Source organism: Haliotis cracherodii, unplaced genomic scaffold (assembly GCF_022045235.1).
Source record: "Haliotis cracherodii isolate W230 unplaced genomic scaffold, xgHalCrac1.p SCAF_9, whole genome shotgun sequence".
In the NCBI taxonomy this organism is placed as follows: domain Eukaryota; kingdom Metazoa; phylum Mollusca; class Gastropoda; order Lepetellida; family Haliotidae; genus Haliotis; species Haliotis cracherodii.
Window position 1 is genome coordinate 59958994 of NW_027266343.1, and position 25457 is coordinate 59984450.

General features: G+C 41.2%; 1 protein-coding gene across 2 annotated transcripts in view; it reads left to right on the forward strand.

Annotated features, from left to right (window-relative positions):
* Positions 1-25457, forward strand: part of LOC139453369 (SH3 domain-binding protein 2-like) — an 89793-nt gene that overhangs the window by 37640 nt on the left and 26696 nt on the right. Inside the window, exons 4-9 of one of the 2 annotated variants that reach the window (XM_071235049.1) lie at positions 6264-6366; positions 14471-14588; positions 15348-15531; positions 16011-16097; positions 19312-19382; positions 20160-20183. In XM_071235049.1, the coding sequence (XP_071091150.1) occupies positions 6264-6366; positions 14471-14588; positions 15348-15531; positions 16011-16097; positions 19312-19382; positions 20160-20183 (587 nt within the window). The remainder of the gene's footprint in view (positions 1-6263; positions 6367-14470; positions 14589-15347; positions 15532-16010; positions 16098-19311; positions 19383-20159; positions 20184-25457) is intronic. The other variant, XM_071235050.1, reaches the window with a different exon arrangement.

The window sequence follows — 25457 nt, forward strand, 5'->3', positions numbered from 1 at the left end:
TGACACCCTGTGATATTGCTGAATAGCTAGAACCATGCATCATTTAGCTGACACCCTGTGATATTTATGAATAGAACCAGGCAACATTTAACTGACACCCTGTGATATTGCTGAATAGAACCATGCATCCTTTAGCTGACACCCTGTGATATTGCTGAATAGCTAGAACCATTCATCATTTAGCTGAAACCCTGTGATATTGCTGAATAGAACCATGCATCATTTAGCTGACACCCTATGATATTGCTGAATAGGTAGAACCAGGCATCCTTTAGCTGACACCCTGTGATATTGCTGAATAGAACCATGCATCATTTGGCTGACACCCTGTGATATTGCTGAATAGGTAGAACCAGGCATCCTTTAGCTGACACCCTTTGATAGTGCTTAATAGAACCATGCATCATTTAGCTGAAACCCTGTGATAGTGCTGAATAGAACCATGCATCATTTAGCTGACACCCTGTGATATTGCTGAATAGAACCAAGCATCATTTAGCTGACACCCTGTGATATTGATGAATAGCTAGAACTATGCATCATTTAGCTGACACCCTGTGATATTTATGAATAGAACCAGGCAACATTTAACTGACACCCTGTGATATTGCTGAATAGAACCATGCATCCTTTAGCTGACACCCTGTGATATTGCTGAATAGCTAGAATCATGCATCATTTAGCTCACACCCTGTGATATTGCTGAATAGAACCATGCATCATTTAGCTGAAACCCTGTGATATTGCTGAATAGCTAGAACCATTCATCATTTAGCTTACACCCTGTGATATTGCTGAATAGCTAGAACCATGCATCATTTAGCTGACACCCTGTGATATTGCTGAATAGCTAGAACCAGGCACCCTTTGTCTGACACCCTGTGATATTGCTGAATAGAACCATGCATCCTTTAGCTGACACCCTGTGATATTGCTGAATAGCTAGAATCATGCATCATTTAGCTCACACCCTGTGATATTGCTGAATAGAACCATGCATCATTTAGCTAAAACCCTGTGATATTGCTGAATAGCTAGAACCATTCATCATTTAGCTGAAACCCTGTGATATTGCTGAATAGCTAGAACCATTCATCATTTAGCTGACACCCTGTGATATTGCTGACTAGCTAGAACTATGCATCATTTAGCTGACACCCTGTGATATTTATGAATAGAACCAGGCACCATTTAACTGACACCCTGTGATATTGCTGAATAGAACCAAGCATCATTTAGCTGACACCCTGTGCTATTGCTGAATAGAACCATGCATCACTTAGCTGACACCCTGTGATATTGCTGAATAGCTAGAACCATGCATATTTTAGCTGACACCTTGTGATATTGCTGAATAGAACCAAGCATCATTTAGCTGACACCCTGTGATATTGCTAAATCGCTAGAATCATGCATCATTTAGCTGACACCCTGTGACATTGCTGAATAGCACCATGCATCACTTAGCTGACACCCTGTGATATTGCTGAATAGAACCATGCATCATGTAGCTGACACCTTGTGATATTGCTGAATAGAACCATGCATCATTTAGCTGACACTCTGTGATATTGCTGAATATCTAGAACCATTCATCATTTAGGTGACACCCTGTGATATTGCTGAATAGAACCATGCATATTTTAGCTGACGCCTTGTGATATTGCTGAATAGAACCATGCATCCTTTAGCTGACACCCTGTGATATTGCTGAATATCTAGAACCATTCATCATTTAGCTGACACCCTGTGATGTTGCTAAATAGAACCATGCATCATTTAGTTGACAATCTGTGATATTTTGCTGAATAGCTAGGACCAGGCATCATTTAGCTGACACCCTGTGATATTGCTGAATATCTAGAACCATTCATCATTTAGCTGACACCCTGTGATATTGCTGAATAGAACCATGCATCATTTAGCTGACACTCTGTGATATTGCTGAATAGAACCATGCATCATTTAGCTGACACCCTGTGATATTGCTGAATAGCTAGAACCATTCATCCTTTAGCTGACACCCTGTGATATTGCTGAATAGAACCATGCATCATTTAGCTGACACCCTGTGATATTTTCCTGAATAGCTAGGACCAGGCATCATTTAGCTGACACCCTGTGATATTGCTGAATAGAACCATGCATCATTTAGCTGACACCCTGTGATATTTTGCTGAATAGCTAGGACCATGCGTCATTTAGCTGACACCCTGTGATATTGCTGAATAGGTAGAACCAGGCATCCTTTAGCTGACACCCTTTGATAGTGCTAAATAGAACCATGCATCATTTAGCTGAAACCCTGTGATATTGCTGAATAGAACCATGCATCATTTAGCTGACACCCTGTGATATTGCTGAATAGAACCATGCATCATTTAGCTGAAACCCTGTGATATTGCTGAATAGCTAGAACCAGGGATCATTTAGCTGACACCTTGTGATATTGCTGAATAGAACCATGCATCATGTAGCTGACACCCTGTGATATTGCTGAATAGCTAGAACTATGCATCATTTAGCTGACACCCTATGATATTTATGAATAGAACCAGGCACTATTGAACTGACACCCTGTGATATTGCTGAATAGAACCAAGCATCATTTAGCTGACACCCTGTGCTATTGCTGAATAGAACCATGCATCACTTAGCTGACACCCTGTGATATTGCTGAATAGCTAGAACCATGCATATTTTAGCTGACACCTTGTGATATTGCTGAATAGAACCAAGCATCATTTAGCTGACACCTTGTGATATTGCTAAATCGCTAGAATCATGCATCATTTAGCTGACACCCTGTGATATTGCTGAATAGAACCATGCATCACTAAGCTGACACCCTGTGATATTGCTGAATAGAACCATGCATCATGTAGCTGACACCTTGTGATATTGCTGAATAGAACCATGCATCATTTAGCTGACACCCTGTGATATTGCTGAATATCTAGAACCATTCATCATTTAGGTGACACCCTGTGATATTGCTGAATAGAACCATGCATATTTTAGCTGACGCCTTGTGATATTGCTGAATAGACCCATGCATCCTTTAGCTGACACCCTGTGATATTGCTGAATATCTAGAACCATTCATCATTTAGCTGACACCCTGTGATATTGCTGAATAGAACCATGCATCACTTAGCTGACACCCTGTGATATTGCTGAATAGAACCATGCATCATGTAGCTGACACCTTGTGATATTGCTGAATAGAACCATGCATCATTTAGCTGACACCCTGTGATATTGCTGAATATCTAGAACCATTCATCATTTAGCTGACACCCTGTGATATTGCTGAATAGAACCATGCATCACTTAGCTGACACCCTGTGATATTGCTGAATAGAACCATGCATCATGTAGCTGACACCTTGTGATATTGCTGAATATCTAGAACCATTCATCATTTAGGTGACACCCTGTGATATTGCTGAATAGAACCATGCATCACTTAGCTGACACCCTGTGATATTGCTGAATATCTAGAACCATTCATCATTTAGGTGACACCCTGTGATATTGCTGAATAGAACCATGCATCACTTAGCTGACACCCTGTGATATTGCTGAATAGAACTATGCATCATTTAGCTGACACCCTGTGATATTTATGAATAGAACCAGGCAACATTTAACTGACACCCTGTGATATTGCTGAATAGAACCAGGCATCCTTTAGCTGACACCCTGTGATATTGCTGAATAGCTAGAATCATGCATCATTTAACTGACACCCTGTGATATTGCTGAATAGAACCATGCATCATTTAGCTGAAACCCTGTGATATTGCTGAATAGCTAGAACCAGGGATCATTTAGCTGACACTGTGTGATATTGCTGAATAGCTAGAACCATTCATCATTTAGGTGACACCCTGTGATATTGCTGAATAGAACCATGCATATTTTAGCTGACGCCTTGTGATATTGCTGAATAGAACCATGCATCCTTTAGCTGACACCCTGTGATATTGCTGAATATCTAGAACCATTCATCATTTAGCTGACACCCTGTGATATTGCTAAATAGAACCATGCATCATTTAGTTGACAATCTGTGATATTTTGCTGAATAGCTAGGACCAGGCATCATTTAGCTGACACCCTGTGATATTGCTGAATATCTAGAACCATTCATCATTTAGCTGACACCCTGTGATATTGCTGAATAGAACCATGCATCATTTAGCTGACACCCTGTGATATTGCTGAATAGCTAGGACCAGGCATCCTTTAGCTGACACCCTGTGATATTGCTGAATAGAACCATGCATCATTTAGCTGACACTCTGTGATATTGCTGAATAGACCCATGCATCATTTAGCTGACACCCTCTGATATTGCTGAATAGCTAGAACCATTCATCCTTTAGCTGACACCCTGTGATATTGCTGAATAGAACCATGCATCATTTAGCTGACACCCTGTGATATTGCTGAATAGCTAGAACCATTCATCATTTAGCTGAAACCCTGTGATATTGCTGAATAGAACCATGCATCATTTAGCTGACACCCTATGATATTGCTGAATAGGTAGAACCAGGCATCCTTTAGCTGACACCCTGTGATATTGCTGAATAGAACCATGCATCATTTGGCTGACACCCTGTGATATTGCTGAATAGGTAGAACCAGGCATCCTTTAGCTGACACCCTTTGATAGTGCTAAATAGAACCATGCATCATTTAGCTGAAACCCTGTGATAGTGCTGAATAGAACCATGCATCATTTAGCTGACACCCTGTGATATTGCTGAATAGAACCAAGCATCATTTAGCTGACACCCTGTGATATTGATGAATAGCTAGAACTATGCATCATTTAGCTGACACCCTGTGATATTTATGAATAGAACCAGGCAACATTTAACTGACACCCTGTGATATTGCTGAATAGAACCAGGCATCCTTTAGCTGACACCCTGTGATATTGCTGAATAGCTAGAATCATGCATCATTTAGCTGACACCCTGTGATATTGCTGAATAGAACCATGCATCATTTAGCTGAAACCCTGTGATATTGCTGAATAGCTAGAACCAGGGATCATTTAGCTTACACCCTGTGATATTGCTGAATAGCTAGAACCATGCATCATTTAGCTGACACCCTGTGATATTGCTGAATAGCTAGAACCAGGCACCCTTTGTCTGACACCTTGTGATATTGCTGAATAGAACCATGCATCATTTAGCTGACACCCTGTGATATTGCTGAATAGGTAGAACTATGCATCATTTAGCTGACACCCTGTGATATTTATGAATAGAACCAGGCACCATTTAACTGACACTCTGTGATATTGCTGAATAGAACCAAGCATCATTTAGCTGACACCCTGTGCTATTGCTGAATAGAACCATGCATCACTTAGCTGACACCCTGTGATATTGCTGAATAGCTAGAACCATGCATATTTTAGCTGACACCTTGTGATATTGCTGAATAGAACCATGCATCATTTAGCTGACACCCTGTGATATTGCTAAATCGCTAGAATCATGCATCATTTAGCTGACACCCTGTGATATTGCTGAATAGAACCATGCATCGTGTAGCTGACACCTTGTGATATTGCTGAATAGAACCAAGCATCATTTAGCTGACACCCTGTGCTATTGCTGAATAGAACCATGCATCACTTAGCTGACACCCTGTGATATTGCTGAATAGCTAGAACCATGCATATTTTAGCTGACACCTTGTGATATTGCTGAATAGAACCATGCATCATTTAGCTGACACCCTGTGATATTGCTAAATCGCTAGAATCATGCATCATTTAGCTGACACCCTGTGATATTGCTGAATAGAACCATGCATCATTTAGCTGACACCCTGTGATATTGCTGAATATCTAGAACCATTCATCATTTAGGTGACACCCTGTGATATTGCTGAATAGAACCATGCATATTTTAGCTGACGCCTTGTGATATTGCTGAATAGAACCATGCATCCTTTAGCTGACACCCTGTGATATTGCTGAGTATCTAGAACCATTCATCATTTAGCTGACACCCTGTGATATTGCTAAATAGAACCATGCATCATTTAGTTGACAATCTGTGATATTTTGCTGAATAGCTAGGACCAGGCATCATTTAGCTGACACTGTGTGATATTGCTGAATAGCTAGAACCATGCATCATTTAGCTGACACCCTATGATATTGCTGAATAGCTAGAACTAGGAATAAAAAACCCAACTCCCTCACTCACTGATCATTCTCTCGTCCACAGGGCCCCAGGTGTTTGTGGTGCTGAGTGGGGGTTGTCTCTACTACTACCGCAACGAGACAGCCAAGACACCGGCAGGATCCTTCTCCTTATATGGGTACAATAGGTAGGTGTTGACCAATGGAAGGACAGAATGTTACATGGTTACATGACCCCATGTGTTTTTTCCTGACCCCATGTGTTTTCTCCTGACCCCATGTGTTTTTTCCTGACCCCATGTGTTTTCTCCTGACCCCATGTGTTTTTTCCTGACCCCATGTGTTTTTTCATGGCCTCATGGGTTTTCTCCTGACCCCATGTGTTTTCTCCTGACCCCATGTTTTTTCCTGACCCCATGTGTTTTTTCCTGACCCCATGTGTTTTTTCCTGACCCCATGTGTTTTCTCCTGACCCCATGTGTTTTTTCCTGACCCCATGTGTTTTTTCATGGCCTCATGGGTTTTCTCCTGACCCCATGTGTTTTCTCCTGACCCCATGTTTTTTCCTGACCCCATGTGTTTTCTCCTGACCCCATGTTCTGAAGACATGTTCGTTCATTAAAAGTGTGCTCCATAACGCACCCGGAGCCTATAGATCGCGCTTCACGTGCACTCGTGTTAGTTTTAAAAAGGAATCTGTTCTCCAAAACACACACGATGCATACCGATCGCATCGCCTGAACACACCAACGTATGGCTGTGACTGCACGTGAAATGTGAGGATGTGAGCAAATATAAGGCGGTAGCGCGCATCAGTTAGTTGGTCATAGTTCGCTAGAGAGCTGGTTAGAGTTCGCTAGATGGTTAGTTAGATGGTTAGACAGTTGACCAGAGTTCGTTAGAGAGTTCGTTGGTTAGACATGGCGTTAGACAGTGTTAAGGCTCCCTTAGGAGTAACTGTTAGAATTAGCATTTAGTTTCTTTCATTTGAGGTTGATTCATCTTTCCTTCATATAATAACAGGTAATCACGTTTAGTTCCTTATAGGTCTTCATAGTTTTATAACAGGTTATCACGTTTAGTTCCTGGATACCACAAAAAAGGTAAGTCATACAAATTTTACATTAGTTTTCATTTAAGTTAAACCACGCTCAAATATTCAGTTCCACTGCGCAACATTTGGTAGCAGAGCGTGGTTTCTCTGGTTAGAATATTTTAGTTTTGTATTAGGCTTTCGTTAGTTTAGCATTAGGTATAGCTGATTGTAACATGCAAGCAGTATGTCGCAGTTAGGGTCTGCGAGTAAGGCGGAAATAGAAAAGGATACTTCTTCAGACGTAGCGCTGAAACGGTACACTTCTTCAGACGTTGGACTAAAACAGAACACTTCTGAGCTTGAGCTAAAAATAGCTAAACTTAAGCATCAGAAAACTATTACAAAGTCAGCTTTGACAAAATCAAAAAACAAATTGTTGAATTTAGTTGAACTTGAGTCACCAGATCGTAAGACAATTAGGAGTCTAATTGATCAGGTAAGTTTTCTGCAAAGCAAGGCTATAGGTCTCATAGTTGAGTTACTAGAAGCTTACAACTGGGCTGGTGACCTAGAGAAAGTTCAGAAAACTAGTAAAGAGATAGAAACTGTTGAAGTTGAAACTGAACTTGCCCTTGATAAGGCTGAAACATTTCTTAAGAATAGATCACACGTTAGTTCGGACGCAAAAAGCATTCAGTCAGAAATGTTAAGATCTCGTCAATTCGAAGCGGATCGGTCGCATGACTTGGACAGTGGTGGCACTGGACAAATCAGTAACCAAGGTTACAAACATGCTGCGTTCAATTTAGGCCATTTTCAACAAAGGTCAAATATGGATATGAAACGGACACCAGTCCCAGATAACACAAAAGGGTGTTATACAACTTCAGGTAAGTCATCTAGGCAACACAATTTAGGTGAAGACATGTGGAAACAATTGAGGAGAGTTTCCATTCCAGTATTTTCTGGCGATGTCAGAGAATATGAAGGCTGGAAGTCTGCTTTTATGGCATGTGTTGATAAAGCTCCAGCCACCAATGAATATAAACTTCTGCAATTGAAGCAGTACCTTTCTGGAGAAGCAGCACACATAGTTGCAAGGCTAGGTCACAGTGCTTCGGTCTATGATGTAGCCTTGGAGAGATTGGACAGAAAATATGGCGGCAAGAGACGCCAGGTAGCATTACAATTGGACGAAATATACAATTTCAAGCCAATACGATTAGGGAATGCTAAGGATATGGACAGATTTGCGGACATGCTTGATGTAGCTGTAGTCAGTCTGAGGGAATCTGATAAAATAGAGGAACTTGGTAGTGGATGCTTGTATTCACTACTGGTTAAGAAAATGAATGAGCCTATGATAACTCAGTTCCACAGATGGTTATTTGAGCACCAAAGACAAGAGTCTGTTGAGACGCTTAGGGAATGGATTCTGCAAGAAGCAGAGTTCCAAACGATAGCTTCAGAGGTAAAACATGGAATAGCTGATAGGTCAAAGACAACAGACAAGAGAGATAGTTCTAAGAAAGGAACATATGCAACCACACACAATAAAACTAGGGCAAGGCAATGTCATGTGTGTCATGAAGCAGATCATGACACTTCAGATTGCACAGAGTTTAAATCTATGGGCTTGCCTAAACGCTGGGAAAGGGCAAAACAGTTAGGTTTATGCTTTCGTTGCCTTGATATCGGTCATCTGGGAAGATCGTGTAGCAGAGTTTTGAAGTGTGGGATTGATGGTTGTAAAGCAAATCATAACAGGTTACTTCATGATCAAACCAAAGTTACAAGCAGTGCTAGGGCCGACAGTGGTAATGTAGAGATGAAACATACCACAACAACACCACAAGCAGGTAGGTCAGAAACAATCACCATGGCAACTTCTAAGCAGGAAGGTCATTACCTTTCACTTAGGACAGTTCCTGTTATCCTTAAGAGTGGTCAGCACAGAATGATGGTTAATGCCTTGCTGGATGATGCCAGCACGCATACTTACATCAACGAGGATGTAGCAGCAGAACTTGGTGTTCAAGGTCAGACACAGCAAGTGTCAGTCAATGTCCTCAATGACAAACAGGAAATATTTGATAGTATGCTAATTGATATCGGCTTAGAAAGTACTGATGGTTCAGTTGACATGAACATCACAGCTTTGACAACTACCAAAGTAACAGGTAGAATGGAAGTCATTGATTGGCGAAAACATGCCAAGGAATGGCCACATTTGATGAAAATAAAATTTCCAAAGGTAAGTTCTCGTCCAAGAGTTGACATCCTGTTAGGTATGGATTATTTAGAGCTGCATTCCTCTCTTAAAGAGGTCCGTGGAGCTCAAGGAGAGCCTGTGGCTCGGTTGACACCCTTAGGTTGGACCTGTGTTGGTGCTGTATCAGGTTCAGACAAAACACATGTAGCAGGTTCCTTCTTCATCAGAAATACAGAAATAGAAGCAATCGCAGATACAGATATTGAATCTTTGATTCACTCATTTTGGGAGTCTGAAAGCATTTCAGGTTTGACATCGATTAGAAGTATTGATGAGAATGATGCAGTTAAGGCTGTAGAACAGTCCCTTGTTTACAAAGCAGACAAATATCAGGTTGGCATTCCATGGAAGGAGGGTCATGAGAATCTGAAAAACAACTATGACATGGCATACAATCGTCTTCTTAATTTAGAAAGGAAGTTGTCAAAGGATCAAACGATTTCGGGAGCCTACAATGAAGTCATAGAACAATACCTGAAAAAAGGTTACATCAGAAAGGTACCTGAAACAGAAATAGATCAAAGTAAATGGTACTTACCACATTTTCCAGTCATTAAACCAGACAGAAGTACAACAAAGGTAAGAATCGTATTTGACGCATCTGCAAAGAATAAAGGCATATCTTTAAATGATGTCATTCATCAAGGACCAAAACTCCAGAATGATCTATTTGAGATCTTGCTTCGTTTTCGCAAACATCCTGTTGCAATCATTTGCGATATTGCTGAAATGTACCTTCAAATTGAAGTCGCTCAGGATGACCGTCCATATCTAAGGTTTCTTTGGAGGTCTATGGATCTGAACAAAAAGCCAGATGTGTTTGAGTTCTCAAAGGTTGTGTTTGGACTAAATTGTTCCCCCTTTTTAGCTCAGTATATCACTCAAGAACATGCTAAGTCCATGGAGAAAGAACTTCCATTGGCTGCAGCAACCGTGGAAAAGTCAACATATATGGATGACAATATGGATTCCGTTGACACAAATAGCAAAGCTATAGAGCTTTACAAACAGCTGCAACAGCTGTGGAGTACAGCAGGTATGCACGCTCGTAAGTGGGTGTCCAATTCCGTGCAAGTCCTCCAAGAAATACCAGAAGAGGATAGATTGAAAGAGATTAATATTCAAATGAGTGAATTGCCATCTGTAAAAGCACTTGGCTTACTATGGAATGCAGAATCAGATGAGTTTAGATTTTCTTTCATGTCCTCAAAGCAGGATATCAAGATGACTAAGAGGAACTTCTTGAAAGAAACTGCTAAGCTGTTTGATCCTCTTGGGTTCTTAGGTCCATTCATCATTAGGGCAAGGGTTCTTCTGCAAGAAATGTGGATATCCGGTGTTAACTGGGATGAAACCCTCAGTCAAGATCTGGAACAAAAAGCATGGTCTTGGTACCTTGAAATTGAAAAGTTGTGTTCTGTTAAAATTCCAAGGGGGCTTGAGGTTAGCTTAGATACTTCAAAGATGAAGTTGCACACATTTGTAGATGCTTCAGAGGCAGCATTTGGAGCGGTGGTATATTTAGTAACCACTCGTGAAGATGACACAAAGTCGAATGATCTAGTTGCTTCCAAGTGCCATGTTGCTCCCCTCAAGGCACTTAGTATGCCTCGATTGGAGCTGCTTGCGGCAGTTCTGGGTGTACGACTGTTACTGGCTATAACAAAGGCATTAGAATTACCTTTGCAGCATGCAACGCTATGGTCGGACAGCCAGAACGTACTGTGGTGGATCAAAAGACAGAGTCGATGTTTTAAGCCATTTGTAGCAAATAGGATTGGATACATACAGGAGCATACAAACATCAGTCAGTGGAAATACGTACCATCCAAACTGAATGCTGCAGACATTCTTAGTAGAGGTGTAGACGCTGAAGCACTTTTGACAGAGAAATGGCTGAATGGACCTGAATTTATGACACATGATGAAACTGAATGGCCGAAGCAAACCATTCTCATGGACAATACTGAGACATCAGAACTGAAGAAGCCTTCTTCTCAAGTAAACATCGCCATGTTTACTAAGTCTGATCCAATCTCTTGGAGATTAGCGCCAGCTAGATTTTCTAGTTGGAAGAGATTGTGTAGAGTGTCGGCATGGATCTTTCGATTTCTGAACAACGCTAGGGTTCCATATTCACTAAGGAAAAAGGGTGAACTTGATCCTGAAGAAATTGAGGACGCCGAAACTACAATTATGGTCAGGACTCAAAGAGAAGAATTTTCTGATGACTACTCGTCACTGATGAGGAAATCAAACTTGCCTTCAAACAGCAAGTTGTTTGGCTTACAGCCTTACGTTGATAAAAATGGGTTGATGAGGACAGGAGGGAGACTCAGATTTGCTGACGTATTGTCATTCAGTGCCAGATTTCCAGTTATACTCCCTAGACATAGTTGGGTCACCAAACTGATTGTCAAGTTTTACCATGAGCAGGTCAATCACACAGGTACGAACAGTACGTTATCAGCAGTTTCATCTAGGTTTTGGATTATTTCAGCTAGAGAGGAAATTCGTCAGTGGGAAAGAGAATGTTCTTGGTGTAGACGACAAAAAGCCAAACCAGCGCATCAGATAATGGCAGACCTACCGAAGATCAGAGTGAGGTGTACAATGAAAGCATTTGTGACAACAGGTGTGGACTATGCAGGTCCCTTTTTCACTGTACAGGGTCGAGGCAAGAGTCGACAGAAACGTTATCTCTGCCTTTTCACATGTTTGTCAACCCGAGCGGTTCATTTAGAAATGGCATTCGGTTTAGACACGGATTCCTTTCTGAATGCCCTGTTTCGTATGGCCCACAGACGAGGTATGCCAAAGGAGGTAATCTCGGATAATGGAACCAACTTTGTTGGTGCTGCAAAGGAGCTGAAGCAGCTCATTTCTGGACTAAACTCGGATGTGATTAAGTCAACCTTGGCAAACAAAAGTGTGAAGTGGTTGTTTAATCCTCCACACGCACCATATTTTGGAGGTGTTTTCGAGTCTTTAGTGAAGTCAGCAAAACGGGCTATCTATGCTATACTGAGTTCAGGTGACGTCAGTGATGAAGAGTTGATGACAGCCTTTACAGGAGCTGAAGCTCTTCTGAATTCTAGGCCTTTGACCTATCAAAGTGCACATCCACAGGATGATGTGCCTCTTACGCCCAACCATTTCCTACATGGTCAGGTGGGTGGAGATTTCGCACCAGAGTTAGACTCTACCTCGTTCAGCCCAAAGAAGCGATGGAGGAGAGTTCAAGAACTCATCAGACATGTGTGGAAACGATGGATGAGGGAGTGGCTCCCGACTCTCAACATTAGAAAGAAATGGTTTACACCATCCAGAGACATACAGGTTGATGACGTTGTCATTGTGGTATCTCCAGATACTCCTCGTGGAGTTTGGCCTCTTGGCAGAGTTCTCAAAACGTATCCTGGAAAGGATGATCACGTGCGCGTCCTTGATGTTCAAGTTGGCAAAACAGTCTTGAAAAGACCTATCACGAAGGTCTGCCCTCTTGAATGGAGTTGAGTTCTGAAATCGTCAAATTGGATAACAGCAACAAATGTACATACTCATAGATTCAGTTTCCTTTCAGTTTCTTCTAAGTTTAGTCGGTTTTCATGATAGACATGGATCTATCATGGAGGGGGGCATGTTCTGAAGACATGTTCGTTCATTAAAAGTGTGCTCCATAACGCACCCGGAGCCTATAGATCGCGCTTCACGTGCACTCGTGTTAGTTTTAAAAAGGAATCTGTTCTCCAAAACACACACGATGCATACCGATCGCATCGCCTGAACACACCAACGTATGGCTGTGACTGCACGTGAAATGTGAGGATGTGAGCAAATATAAGGCGGTAGCGCGCATCAGTTAGTTGGTCATAGTTCGCTAGAGAGCTGGTTAGAGTTCGCTAGATGGTTAGTTAGATGGTTAGACAGTTGACCAGAGTTCGTTAGAGAGTTCGTTGGTTAGACATGGCGTTAGACAGTGTTAAGGCTCCCTTAGGAGTAACTGTTAGAATTAGCATTTAGTTTCTTTCATTTGAGGTTGATTCATCTTTCCTTCATATAATAACAGGTAATCACGTTTAGTTCCTTATAGGTCTTCATAGTTTTATAACAGGTTATCACGTTTAGTTCCTGGATACCACAAAAAAGGTAAGTCATACAAATTTTACATTAGTTTTCATTTAAGTTAAACCACGCTCAAATATTCAGTTCCACTGCGCAACACCCCATGTTTTTTTTCCTGACCCCATGTGTTTTTTCCTGACCCCATGTGTTTTTTCCTGACCCTATGTGTTTTCTCCTGACCCCATGTGTTTTTTCCTGACCCCATGTGTTTTTTCATGGCCTCATGGGTTTTCACCTGACCCCATGTGTTTTTTCCTGACCCCATGTGTTTTCTCCTGACCCCATGTGTTTTTTCCTGACCCCATGTGTTTTTTCTTGACCCCGTGTGTTTTCTCCTGACCCCATGTGTTTTTTCCTGACCCCATGTGTTTTTTCATGGCCTCATGGGTTTTATCATGACCCAATTTGTTTTGTCATGATGTGTGTTATTATGAACATTTGTAAAACCTCGATCATGTCTATTAAGAAGCTTTGAATTTCATTGGTTAATCCGTATCACAGGACAAAAAAAGGAAATTTCAGTGCTGACCTAACAATAGAAAACTGACCTGACCTTGAATGTCACATGATCAATATTGACCTTTCTTGTGATCAGAACTGATTCATCAGCTAGAAAACAACATGTATGCGAGTTGCAAATCATATTTCACCTATCTTTCTTTCATCACCTATCATTTAAATGCTTGATTATTGGGACAGCTGTAGCAACAAAAAGTGAAATGAGGCATTTTATGAACGAATTTTAGTATTGCAAGACGATGGTCAGACAAAGTACTTCTATGGTGTTATATCAGTGATCCTGAGATCATGTCAGCACCAAGCTGGGAGACTTGTAATGATGACTGCTTCTCTCTGCCAGTGTTATCAGGGCATCGGATATCCCCCCCACTGATGCACCATGGGCCTTCAAGGTGATCCACACGCACCAGGAGTACAAGACATACCTGTTCTCTGCCTCCTCCGAGTTAGAAATGAAGGTAAGTGAAAATTCTCCTGTATATGCCTGCATGTCCTTGCAACTGAACCCTCAACTGTCAATGTAAGACACCAAAGCACTTCCTCCGTCCTGCGCAGTTAGACTTCCTGCCATGTGCAGTTCATCTCACTGTGCCTTGTTCCTCTTCCGGCTTACGTGGGGTGGCACAATTGTCTAAGGTGCCGCGATTCATTGTGCAGACTTGCGTCCTTCTCTGCATGCCAGAAACCTCTGATTGTGGGTTTAAATCGCTGTTCGCCCTGATTATGTTTCTAGGTTTGTCAGCACCATACCCGTGCTCGTGGGTTTCACCAAAGTGCTAAACGTCTGAGACCTGCATCACTTCAGGCTTTCCTCCCACATTAAGCTTACACTCCATGATATAACTTGAATCCTGTTAAAAGTGGCATTAAACCCAACTCACTCACTCACTTCCGGTTACATAATTGTCAACAGGTATATTTCATCAGTCTAGCCTTGTAGCACACATATTGTTGACAGTTATGTTTGATATTCATACAAGCAGGCCAGGTTAACAGTACACATCCTTGTGTTGTAGAAAGTAGCTACAAATCAACTACAGGATCTAATTCAAATAGTTGGAGTGAGGAAGGTTAAACATTAACATCATTGATAACAGTGCCACTCACTCCAGAAAGCTATGCTACATGTGATATCTATGACATGTGCCGATGTATGAATATGACAAGGTTCATCAATTAGTTCAGCCAGTTAATCAGTCCGTGGCTCCATGTTGCAGGACTGGATGAAGAAGATCAAGAAGGAACTGAAGCTGGCCAACAACCAGAACATCCGCTCGGCGGCCGATGGGCAGGATGACGACAACATATCAGAGACGTACCAGGACATCGAGGCAAAGATCTACGAAGATCCACACTCGTTTGTGGTGCCTAAAGACTATAATAATAGGAAGAATAACGATTGTGAGAATCTCTTCTACAAATGTTTTGTTTGAATATTAATTTATTTTATTTTTTAACTTGTGTAGAGAATGATTTGTTTCCCTTGAAGATGGATAGCTGAGACCCTTATGCTGGGGTCTGACATGCTACCTTCTTGGTAAGGCCCAAGTTATTTACGAACAATTTGTGAACCAAGAAGAATTTGAAATTAATAATTTTGCTCCATTTTTAGATAAATTGCAATGATTAAAATGCCCATAAGAAATTCTCACATGGAAAATCAGGAAGATAATTCAGCTTGTTTTAGAAGATTGACAAAATCAATTATTTGTTTCAGTAAGAATCTTAGGAACCTGCAAGACTATGTGTCATGTGTCTGTCAAATGGATATTTCACTTAGAGATGTGATAAATATATATCCAACTTGGTTACTCTTTGCAGCTAAGCTCAGCAGGTCTCCAAGTGAGGAGGGACTGATTTGGTGCAATTTTTATTTTTAGTTACTGACGATGATGATCTCTATCGACTTAGAGAGCCAGCAGCGCCCCCTGTTCCACCGAGGGAGGGAGCCAGGGCAAAGAAAGGAGGTAATTCATTCTTTAACCAATATACTACAGGTACTACAACAACTACTAAGAATAATCACTCTCACAACACATTGTTAAGTACAATAGGGCTTCAGCAACCCATGCTTGTGGTAAGAGGCGATGATAGCGTGTATAGCATTGTATATTTGTATAGATAAAAATTCTCACCCCTCTATATACATATAGACAAGGAGTGACACCCGCCATCTTGGTTCTTATTCAAGATTTCGCACTCGGTTCGAATCACAGCTCTATAGCGCATGAAATATGAATGTCACTTATTTCAACCTATTAGAACTTGCTAAAGAAACCATAGGATACACAATCGTGTTCATCTGTGGTCACCTCACCTCGTATTTATTTTAAAACAACCATCAAATCTCAACCCTAAGCTTCGCCGCAGAGGTAAACAAGAAAAAGGTGGCCGGAAATTACGGTGCTACATGGATTTGAACTCAGCAAACGTTTCTGAGTGGTTAAAATGTGTATCATAATATTAGCACAGTGAGGGGAGGGAAATTCAAGACCGTCAATGATAATCTGCTTCAAAATGTTTAATTATGCTGTACATTTCCATGTCAACCCCAACATTTTGCAAGCAGGCTTACCTTTGATGGTTCTGAATTTCCCTCCCTTCACTGCGTGCTATATTTTAGCCAATCAGAAAAGTTTGGCGAGTTCAAGCCCATGTAGCACCATAATTTCCGGCAATTTCCGGCAATTTTTCTTGTTTACCTCGGTGGCGAAGCTTAGGGTTGTGAGGTGACCACAGGTGAGGTGACTGACCATGTAAGGTCAGTGGCTATACACGCTATCATCGAGTTCCTGTGACTCCAGAGTGTCTTTGAGTGCCATGTTAGAAGCTGTGGTAACAATGAAGCTAGAGTTGACTTGAAGATTTCAACTTCTTTCAAGAGTGGATCCAAGTAGGTGAGGTGACTGACCAAGTAAGGTCAGACCTACTGGCTTTCTTGTATCATGGCAGTCTGTCATCTTCCCAAGGCAAGGCAGTGAACTCACTATAAAAGTCCAATTTCCACCCTGGGTTGAAGTATGGAGTTATGTTTTGACTGGACTAACAAGTCTATGCATAGTCCAATCAAAATCGCGTAACAAAATCGACATCCGGTTCATAAACTGCCGTACAGATTTTGGTCAATTGCTGTATAACAAAGCATGTGTACTGCCAACTCAGCGTTAACAGATATTTTCCAAATCTTCTCATGTTTTTGATCAAGGTACTCACTTGAATTGATGCACTTAGAGAAGTATGACCCATTTTATCACAAATTATGTTTTGATTATTGATCAGATTGTCTTGACTGGATGCATGCCATTTTATTTGATGCAAATGCAAGTGATATGAGAGTTGGAATCTGTTTCGTCAATAGGAGGGACATGGAAGTGACATAACTTGTAATAACCACCGGTGGCACTATGATCAAGCCCAGAAATTCCAGCCTAGTTTAGCATGGGTGGAAGCTGGACTTTTTCAGTATGTTGCCTCCGGAAGATGTCAGTCTTTAAGCCATCCCAGTAGAGATCTTGAGGCAGAATTGGTATCTCATGTCCACCCAACACAGCTTTTTCTAGGATACATTCATGACAGTGGTGACCTGGCTCACTGTGTCCTAGGATACATTCATGACAGTGGTAACTTGGCTCACTGTGTCCTAGGATGCATTCATGACAGTGATGACTTGGCTCACTGTGTTCTAGGATATATTCATGACAGTGGTGACCTGGCTCACTGTGTTCTAGGATACATTCGTGACAGTGGTGACTTGGCTCACTGTGTTCTAGGATACATTCATGACAGTGGTGACCTGGCTCACTGTGTTCTAGGATACATTCATGACAGTGGTGACTTGGCTCACTGTGTCCTAGGATACATTCATGACAGTGATGACTTGGCTCACTGTGTTCTAGGATATATTCATGACAGTGGTGACCTGGCTCACTGTGTTCTAGGATACATTCATGACAGTGGTGACTTGGCTCACTGTGTTCTAGGATACATTCATGACAGTGGTGACCTGGCTCACTGTGTCCTAGGATACATTCATGACAGTGGTGACTTGGCTCACTGTGTTCTAGGATACATTCATGACAGTGGTGACTTGGCTCACTGTGTCCTAGGATACATTCATGACAGTGATGACTTGGCTCACTGTGTCCTAAGATACATTCATGACAGTGGTGACCTGGCTCACTGTGTTCTAGGATACATTCATGACAGTGGTGACTTGGCTCACTGTGTTCTAGGATATATTCATGACAGTGGTTACCTGGCTCACTGTGTTCTAGGATACATTCATGACAGTGGTGACTTGGCTCACTGTGTTCTAGGATACATTCATGACAGTGGTGTCCTGGCTCACTGTGTTCTAGGATACATTCATGACAGCGGTGACCTGGCTCACTGTGTCCTAGGATACATTCCTGACAGTGGTGACCTGGCTCACTGTGTTCTAGGATACATTCATGACAGTGGTGACTTGGCTCACTGTGTTCTAGGATACATTCATGACAGTGGTGACTTGGCTCACTGTGTTCTAGGATATATTCATGACAGTGGTGACCTGGCTCACTGTGTTCTAGGATACATTCATGACAGTGGTGTCCTGGCTCACTGTGTTCTAGGATACATTCATGACAGTGGTGACTTGGCTCACTGTGTTCTAGGATACATTCATGACAGTGGTGACCTGGCTCACTGTGTTCTAGGATACATTCATGACAGTGGTGACCTGGCTCACTGTGTTCCTTGTATCCCAGGGGCGGTCGGGTAGCCTAGTGGTTAAAGCATTCGCTCATCACACTGAAGACCCGGGTTTGATTCCCCGACATGGGTACAATGTGTGAAACCCATTTCTGGTGTGCTCGCCAATTGCGTGGGTCGATATTCATGATATCAATCACTGGATTATCTGGTCCATCCTCAGTTATTTACAGACTGCCTTCATATGGCTGGAATACTGGTGAGTGCAGCGTTGAACAACAAAGAAGGAAAGAAAAGAAAAGAAAGATTGCAGTGACATTTCTTGACTCGCCATCCTATTATAATGAGTAAGTCATGTACTGAAAGACACATATTTGCATGTTTGAATTAATGTGTAGATGAATTAAGTTGTTTGATGATGTGGTTTGATGATGTGTTTTGTCAGAATTCATACATTTACAATGAATTCATGTAAATATATTATAATTTCAGACATGCACACAACAAAAAATGTACAGGATTTATCTAAGGAATTGAATTCAAAGTTGGACCTTACTAAACAAGTAAGTTCACACTTAAGTATGAGCTCACATGGACCATAGGTCCTCGTTATCCTGTTGCCGTGGGAACCTGGGCGCTTCCAGTCTGTAGTACCAAGGTATTTGTGTACAGTTCATTGAACCCATTACGTCCTGAAGGTCAGCCAAGAAATAACAATATCAGGAAACTCACCTTAATTTAGTTAGATATTTCTTGGATTTGCAACTACCGTATTGTCTTGTGTAAAATGCACACTTTTTTAGAAGAAAACCAAATTGTTTGGGCAAGCAAATTTGTTGCAAAAACATTGGGAATATTTTTCTTATATTCAGAGGATTTGTATTTCAGCGTTTATCCTTAGCATCCTAGCTTGTCATACGAGGCGACTAAGGGAACAGGTGGTCAGGCTCACTGAATTGGTTGATGTATATTATCATATCCAGATTGTGTGGATTGATGCTCATGATATCAATCACTGGATTGTCTGTTCCAGATTTGATTATTCACAGAACACCGTCATATTGCTGGAATATTGCTGAGTGTGGCATTAAACATCAGAAAAACAAACAAATGTAATTATTTTATAATCGAACTTTATGATCTTCACTGAAGGATGTGGCTGCATTAAATTGCTATATGTATCTTTGACTATTTAATAGTACATTGAGAGAGATATGTGGGTGTTTCCACAGTTGTTGTCTGTCCACAGCCTTGTATACAGCATGGCTGTATCAGAAAGGCTATAGATGCATCCTGTGCAAACGTGTGCATGTGTTTAGAAAGAGCTCCATTTGTTTCAGCGGACAAGAGCGGGATATTTAAGGGTATTTAAACCAACATCTTTCTACAAATCCACCCTGTGTGTTGATTGATACAATATATTCAACCTGACAGACATTCTCAATGTCAAATCACTGAAAACGACTTGGTTGTATTTACGAGTATTTTCTTCAATGTTAATGTGTGGTGTTCCCAATGCCACAGAAATGACAATCAGGGTGTCTGGCAAGCAAATCTCAAAATTTGTTTTCCTTTTGATCAAATTTGTCTGAGTGTTGGTCAGGTTGAATGTGCCGTACCGTATTTGACTTAACAGAACTTGACTGCACCTACCTCCAGCGCCATCCCTTGGACTGCTTATTGAGTTGACAACGGTGTTTTCTGTTGTAGTTCTTCCTCCCTTCTATGCATACAGTGGAATCTTTTATTATGGGTCATGGGAATTATATATATAAAAGCGACAAAAAAAATTAATGATTGTAAGAAATCTCTGTATGATTTTGACTATATCATAAGCATAAATTGCTATCAATCAGTGAAATTCTGAAATTCAAAGTATTTAGAGACAAGCAGGATGATGATATGAGGAGGCCAGTATGTTACTAAACATTCTATCAGAATCAGAAAGGTACTTCATCTTATACAAAGTTTGGGGATTCTGTTTTGGTCGATGTCATTGTTCTTCCTATGAACTTTGACATTATTGTGCTCGTGTGTACTTAAGGTACATACTGGTGGCCCAGTGGTCCCAGTAACCACAGTTTGCATCTCAGGGTGGTCGTGGTGGGTTTGAATCCCAGAGACACCCTAATCATCAGCTTTGGTCTATCAACACCAATAATATTCTACAACCAGGATAACATTCTCCCCATGATTCACTGTACTTAAATATGACCAAACTCACTCACTCACTGTGTCTGACCTAAGCCATTTGTTTATATTTCCTTGACTATGTGGCAAATAACAAGGACTCATCCTGTTGTACATTACTGTGTCTAGTATAAGGGAGTGCTGGGTTAATGTGATTAAGATGAAGTATGTTTCTCATGGTAGAATGTGTTACGATCAACATCCTCCCTTGTTTGTACAGTATTGCATGCTTTTCGCTTGTCTGTCTCTCCTCTTGGTATACATCTGGAGTAATGTGTCTGAATGCATATGTAGATAATGTGTCTAAATGTATATGTAGAGTAATGTGTCTGAATGTATATGTAGAATAATGTGTCTAAATATATATGTAGAATAATGTGTCTGAATGTATATGTAGAATAGTGTGTCTGAATATATATGTAGAATAATGTGTCTAAATATATATGTAGAATAATGTGTCTAAATATATATGTAGAGTAATGTGTCTGAATGTATATGTAGAATAATGTGTCTAAATATATATGTAGAATAATGTGTCTGAATGTATATGTAGAATAGTGTGTCTGAATATATATGTAGAATAATGTGTCTAAATATATATGTAGAATAATGTGTCTGAATCTCTAAATATATATGTATCATAATGTATCTGTATGCATGTGTATGATAATATATCTGAATATATGTGTGAAATAGTGTGTTTTAATATATGTAGAATAATGTGTCTGAACATATATGTAGAATAATGGTTCTGAATGTATATGTGATATATTGTGTTGGAATATATATGTAGAATAATGTGTCTGAATGTATATGCAGAATAATGTGTCTGAATGTATATGTAGAATAGTGTTTCTGAATATATATGTAGAATAATGTGTCTAATCATATATGTAGAATAATGTGTCTGAATACATGGAATATATATGTAGAATAATGTGTCTAATCATATATGTAGAATAATGTGTCTGAATGTATATGTAGAATAGTGTGTCTGAATATATATGTAGAATAATGTGTCTAAACATATATGTAGAATAATGGTTCTGAATGTATATGTGATATATTGTGTTGGAATATATATGTAGAATAATGTGTCTGAATGTATATGCAGAATAATGTGTCTGAATGTATATGTAGAATAGTGTGTCTGAATATATATGTAGAATAATGTGTCTAATCATATATGTAGAATAATGTGTCTGAATGTATATGTAGAATAGTGTGTCTGAATATATATGTAGAATAATGTGTCTAAACATATATGTAGAATAATGTGTCTGAATGTATATGTAGAATAATGTGTCTGAATTTATATGTAGAATAATATGTTTAAATGTCAATGAAGAATAATGTGTCGGAATGTATATATATATACAGTTCAGGGTGTACTCTTAGGGTGTTCAGGGTGTAGTGTTCAGGAGTACAGTTCAGAGTGTACTGTTCAGGGTATACTATTCAGGGTGTACTGTTCAGGGTGTGGTGTTCAGTACGCACTGTTTAGGGTGTTCAGGGTGTAGTGTTCAGGCTTACAGTTCAGAGTGTACTGTTCAGGGTATACTATTCAGGGTGTACTGTGCATGGTGTACTGTTCAGGATGTACTGTTCAGGGTATACTATTCAGGGTGTACTGTTCAGGGTGTACTGTTCATGGTGCACTGTTCAGGGTGTACTCAGCAATATTCCATGAAGGCAGTCAGTAATGGACTCGGGACCAGACAATCCAGTGATTACACTGTTCAGGGTGTTCTGTTCAGGGTATACTGTTCAGGGTGCACTGTTCAGGGTGTACTATTCAGGGTGTACTGTTCATGGTGTACTGTTCATGGTGTACTGTTCCGGGTGTACTGTTCAGGGTGTAGTGTTCAGGGTGCACTGTTCCGGGTGTACTGTTCAGGGTGTAGTGTTCAGGGTGCACTGTTCAAGGTGTACCGTTCAGGGGGTAGTGTTCAGGGTGTACTGGTCAAGGCATACTATTCAGGGTGCACTGTTCAGGGTGTACTGTTCAGGGTGCACTGTTCAGGGTGTACTGTTCAGGGTGTAGTGTTCAGGGTGCACTGTTCAGGGTGCACTGTTCAGGGTGTAGTGTTCAGGGTGCACTGTTCAGGGTGTACTGTTCAGGGTGTAGTGTTCAGGGTGTAGTGTTCAGGGTGCACTGTTCAGGGTTCACTGTTCAGGGTGTACTGTTCAGGGTGTACTGTTCAGGGTGTACTGTTCAGGGTGTAGTGTTCAGGGTGTAGTGTTTAATGTGTAATTGTGCTCTGTGTCCAATCCAAGTTTCCAAATTGAGGTGTTGGTAATGGAATGTTGGCATACTGTTTGAATCTGACATCTGATGGTTCAGGAACCCACACACAGGATGGTCAAACTTAAGGGTTCATTTCACACAACCTCCAATTGAGGTATTGTTTCTTGACTAAAAGATCTGATTGTCCCCCGCCGCGCGAAAGCGCGAAGCGGGGGATATAGTATCACGACTGTCCGTCCGTACGTCCGTACGTCCCACCTGTTTGTTGCCGCGATATCTCAAGAACTAAACACTGGATTGTCTTCATATTTGGAACTATGGTGTATATACAGACACCGCAGACACCATTCGGTTTTGGTGACCTTGACCCCATTTTCAAGGTCACAGCAGGCAAATCTCCTTTTGGATTTTGAAAATGGTGTTGCCGCGATATCTCAAGAACTAATCGCAGGATTGTCTTCATATTTGGAACTATGGTGTATATACAGAAACCGCAGACACCAGTTGGTTTTGGTTACCTTGACCCCATTTTCAAGGTCACAGCAGGCAAATCTGCTTTTGGAGTTGGAAAATGGTGTTGCTGCGATACCTCAAGAACTAATCGCTGGATTGTCTTCATATTTGGTACTATGGTGTATATACAAGCGGGGGACATTTCGTCACTTTGTGACAAATACTTGTTATAATGAGAATATACACATGGAAAAATGTCTCAATCATGTCAGAAATATATATCTCGTGTCCATGACTACAAGGTTTTCGTATTGTGATGTCATGAAGGTGTGCTGTTGTGTTGTGATGTCATAAAAGATTGCTGTTGTGTTGCGATGTCATCAAGGGATGCTGGAGTGTTGTGATGTCATCAAGAATTGCTGGTGTGATGTGATGTCATCAAGAGATGCTGGTGTGATGTGATGTCATCAAGGGGTGCTAGAGTGTTGTGATGTCATCAAGGGGTGCTGGAGAGTTATGATGTCATCAAGGGGTGCTGCTGTGTTGTGATGTCATCAAGAGATGCTGGTGTGTTGTGATGTCATCAAGGGATGCTGGTGTGTTGTATTGTCATCAAGGGGTGCTGGTGTGTTGTGATGTCATCAAGGGGTGCTAGTGTGTTGTGATGTCATCAGTGGGTGCTGGTGTGTTGTGATGTTATCAAGGGGTGCTAGTGTGTTGTGATGTCATCAAGGGATGCTAGTGTGTTGTGATGTCATCAAGGGATGCTGGTGTGTTGTGATGTCATCAAGGGATGCTGGTGTGTTGTGATGTCATCAAGGGATGCTGGTGTGTTGTGATGTCATCAAGGGGTGCTGGTGTGTTGTGATGTCATCAAGGGATGTTGGTGTGTTGCGATGTCATCAAGGGGTGCTGGTGTGTTGTGATGTCATCATGCTCATGTGTTGTGATGTCATCAAGGGGTGCTGGTGTGTTGTGATGTCATCAAGGGATGCTGGTGTGATGTGATGTCATCAAGGGGTGCTAGAGTGTTGTGATGTCATCAAGGGGTGCTGGAGAGTTATGATGTCATCAAGGGGTGCTGCTGTGTTGTGATGTCATCAAGGGGTGCTAGTGTGTTGTGATGTCATCAAGGGATGCTGGTGTGTTGTGATGTCATCAAGGGATGCTGGTGTGTTGTGATGTCATCAAGGGGTGCTGGTGTGTTGTGATGTCATGATTGAGTGCTAGTGTGTTGTGATGTCATCAGGGGGTGCTGGTGTGTTGTGATGTTATCAAGGGGTGCTAGTGTGTTGTGATGTCATCAAGGGATGCTAATGTGTTGTGATGTCATGAAGGTGTGCTGGTGTGTTGTGAAGTCATCAAGGGATGCTCGTGTGTTGTGATGTCATCAAGGGATGCTGGTGTGTTGTGATGTCATCAAGGGGTGCTGGTGTGTTGTGATGTCATCAAGGGATGTTGGTGTGTTGTGATGTCATCAAGGGGTGCTAGTGTGTTGTGATGTCAACAGGGGGTGCTGGAGTGTTGTGATGTCATCATGGGGTGTAAGTGTGTTGTGATGTCATCATGGGGTGCTGGAGTGTTGTGATGTCATCATGGGGTGTAAGTGTGTTGTGATGACATCATGGGGTGCTGGTGTGTTGTGATGTCCTGATTGGGTGCTAGTGTGTTGTGATGTCATCATGGGGTGCTAGTGTGTTGTGATGTCATCAAGGGGTGCTAGTGTGTTGTGATGTTAAGAAGGGGT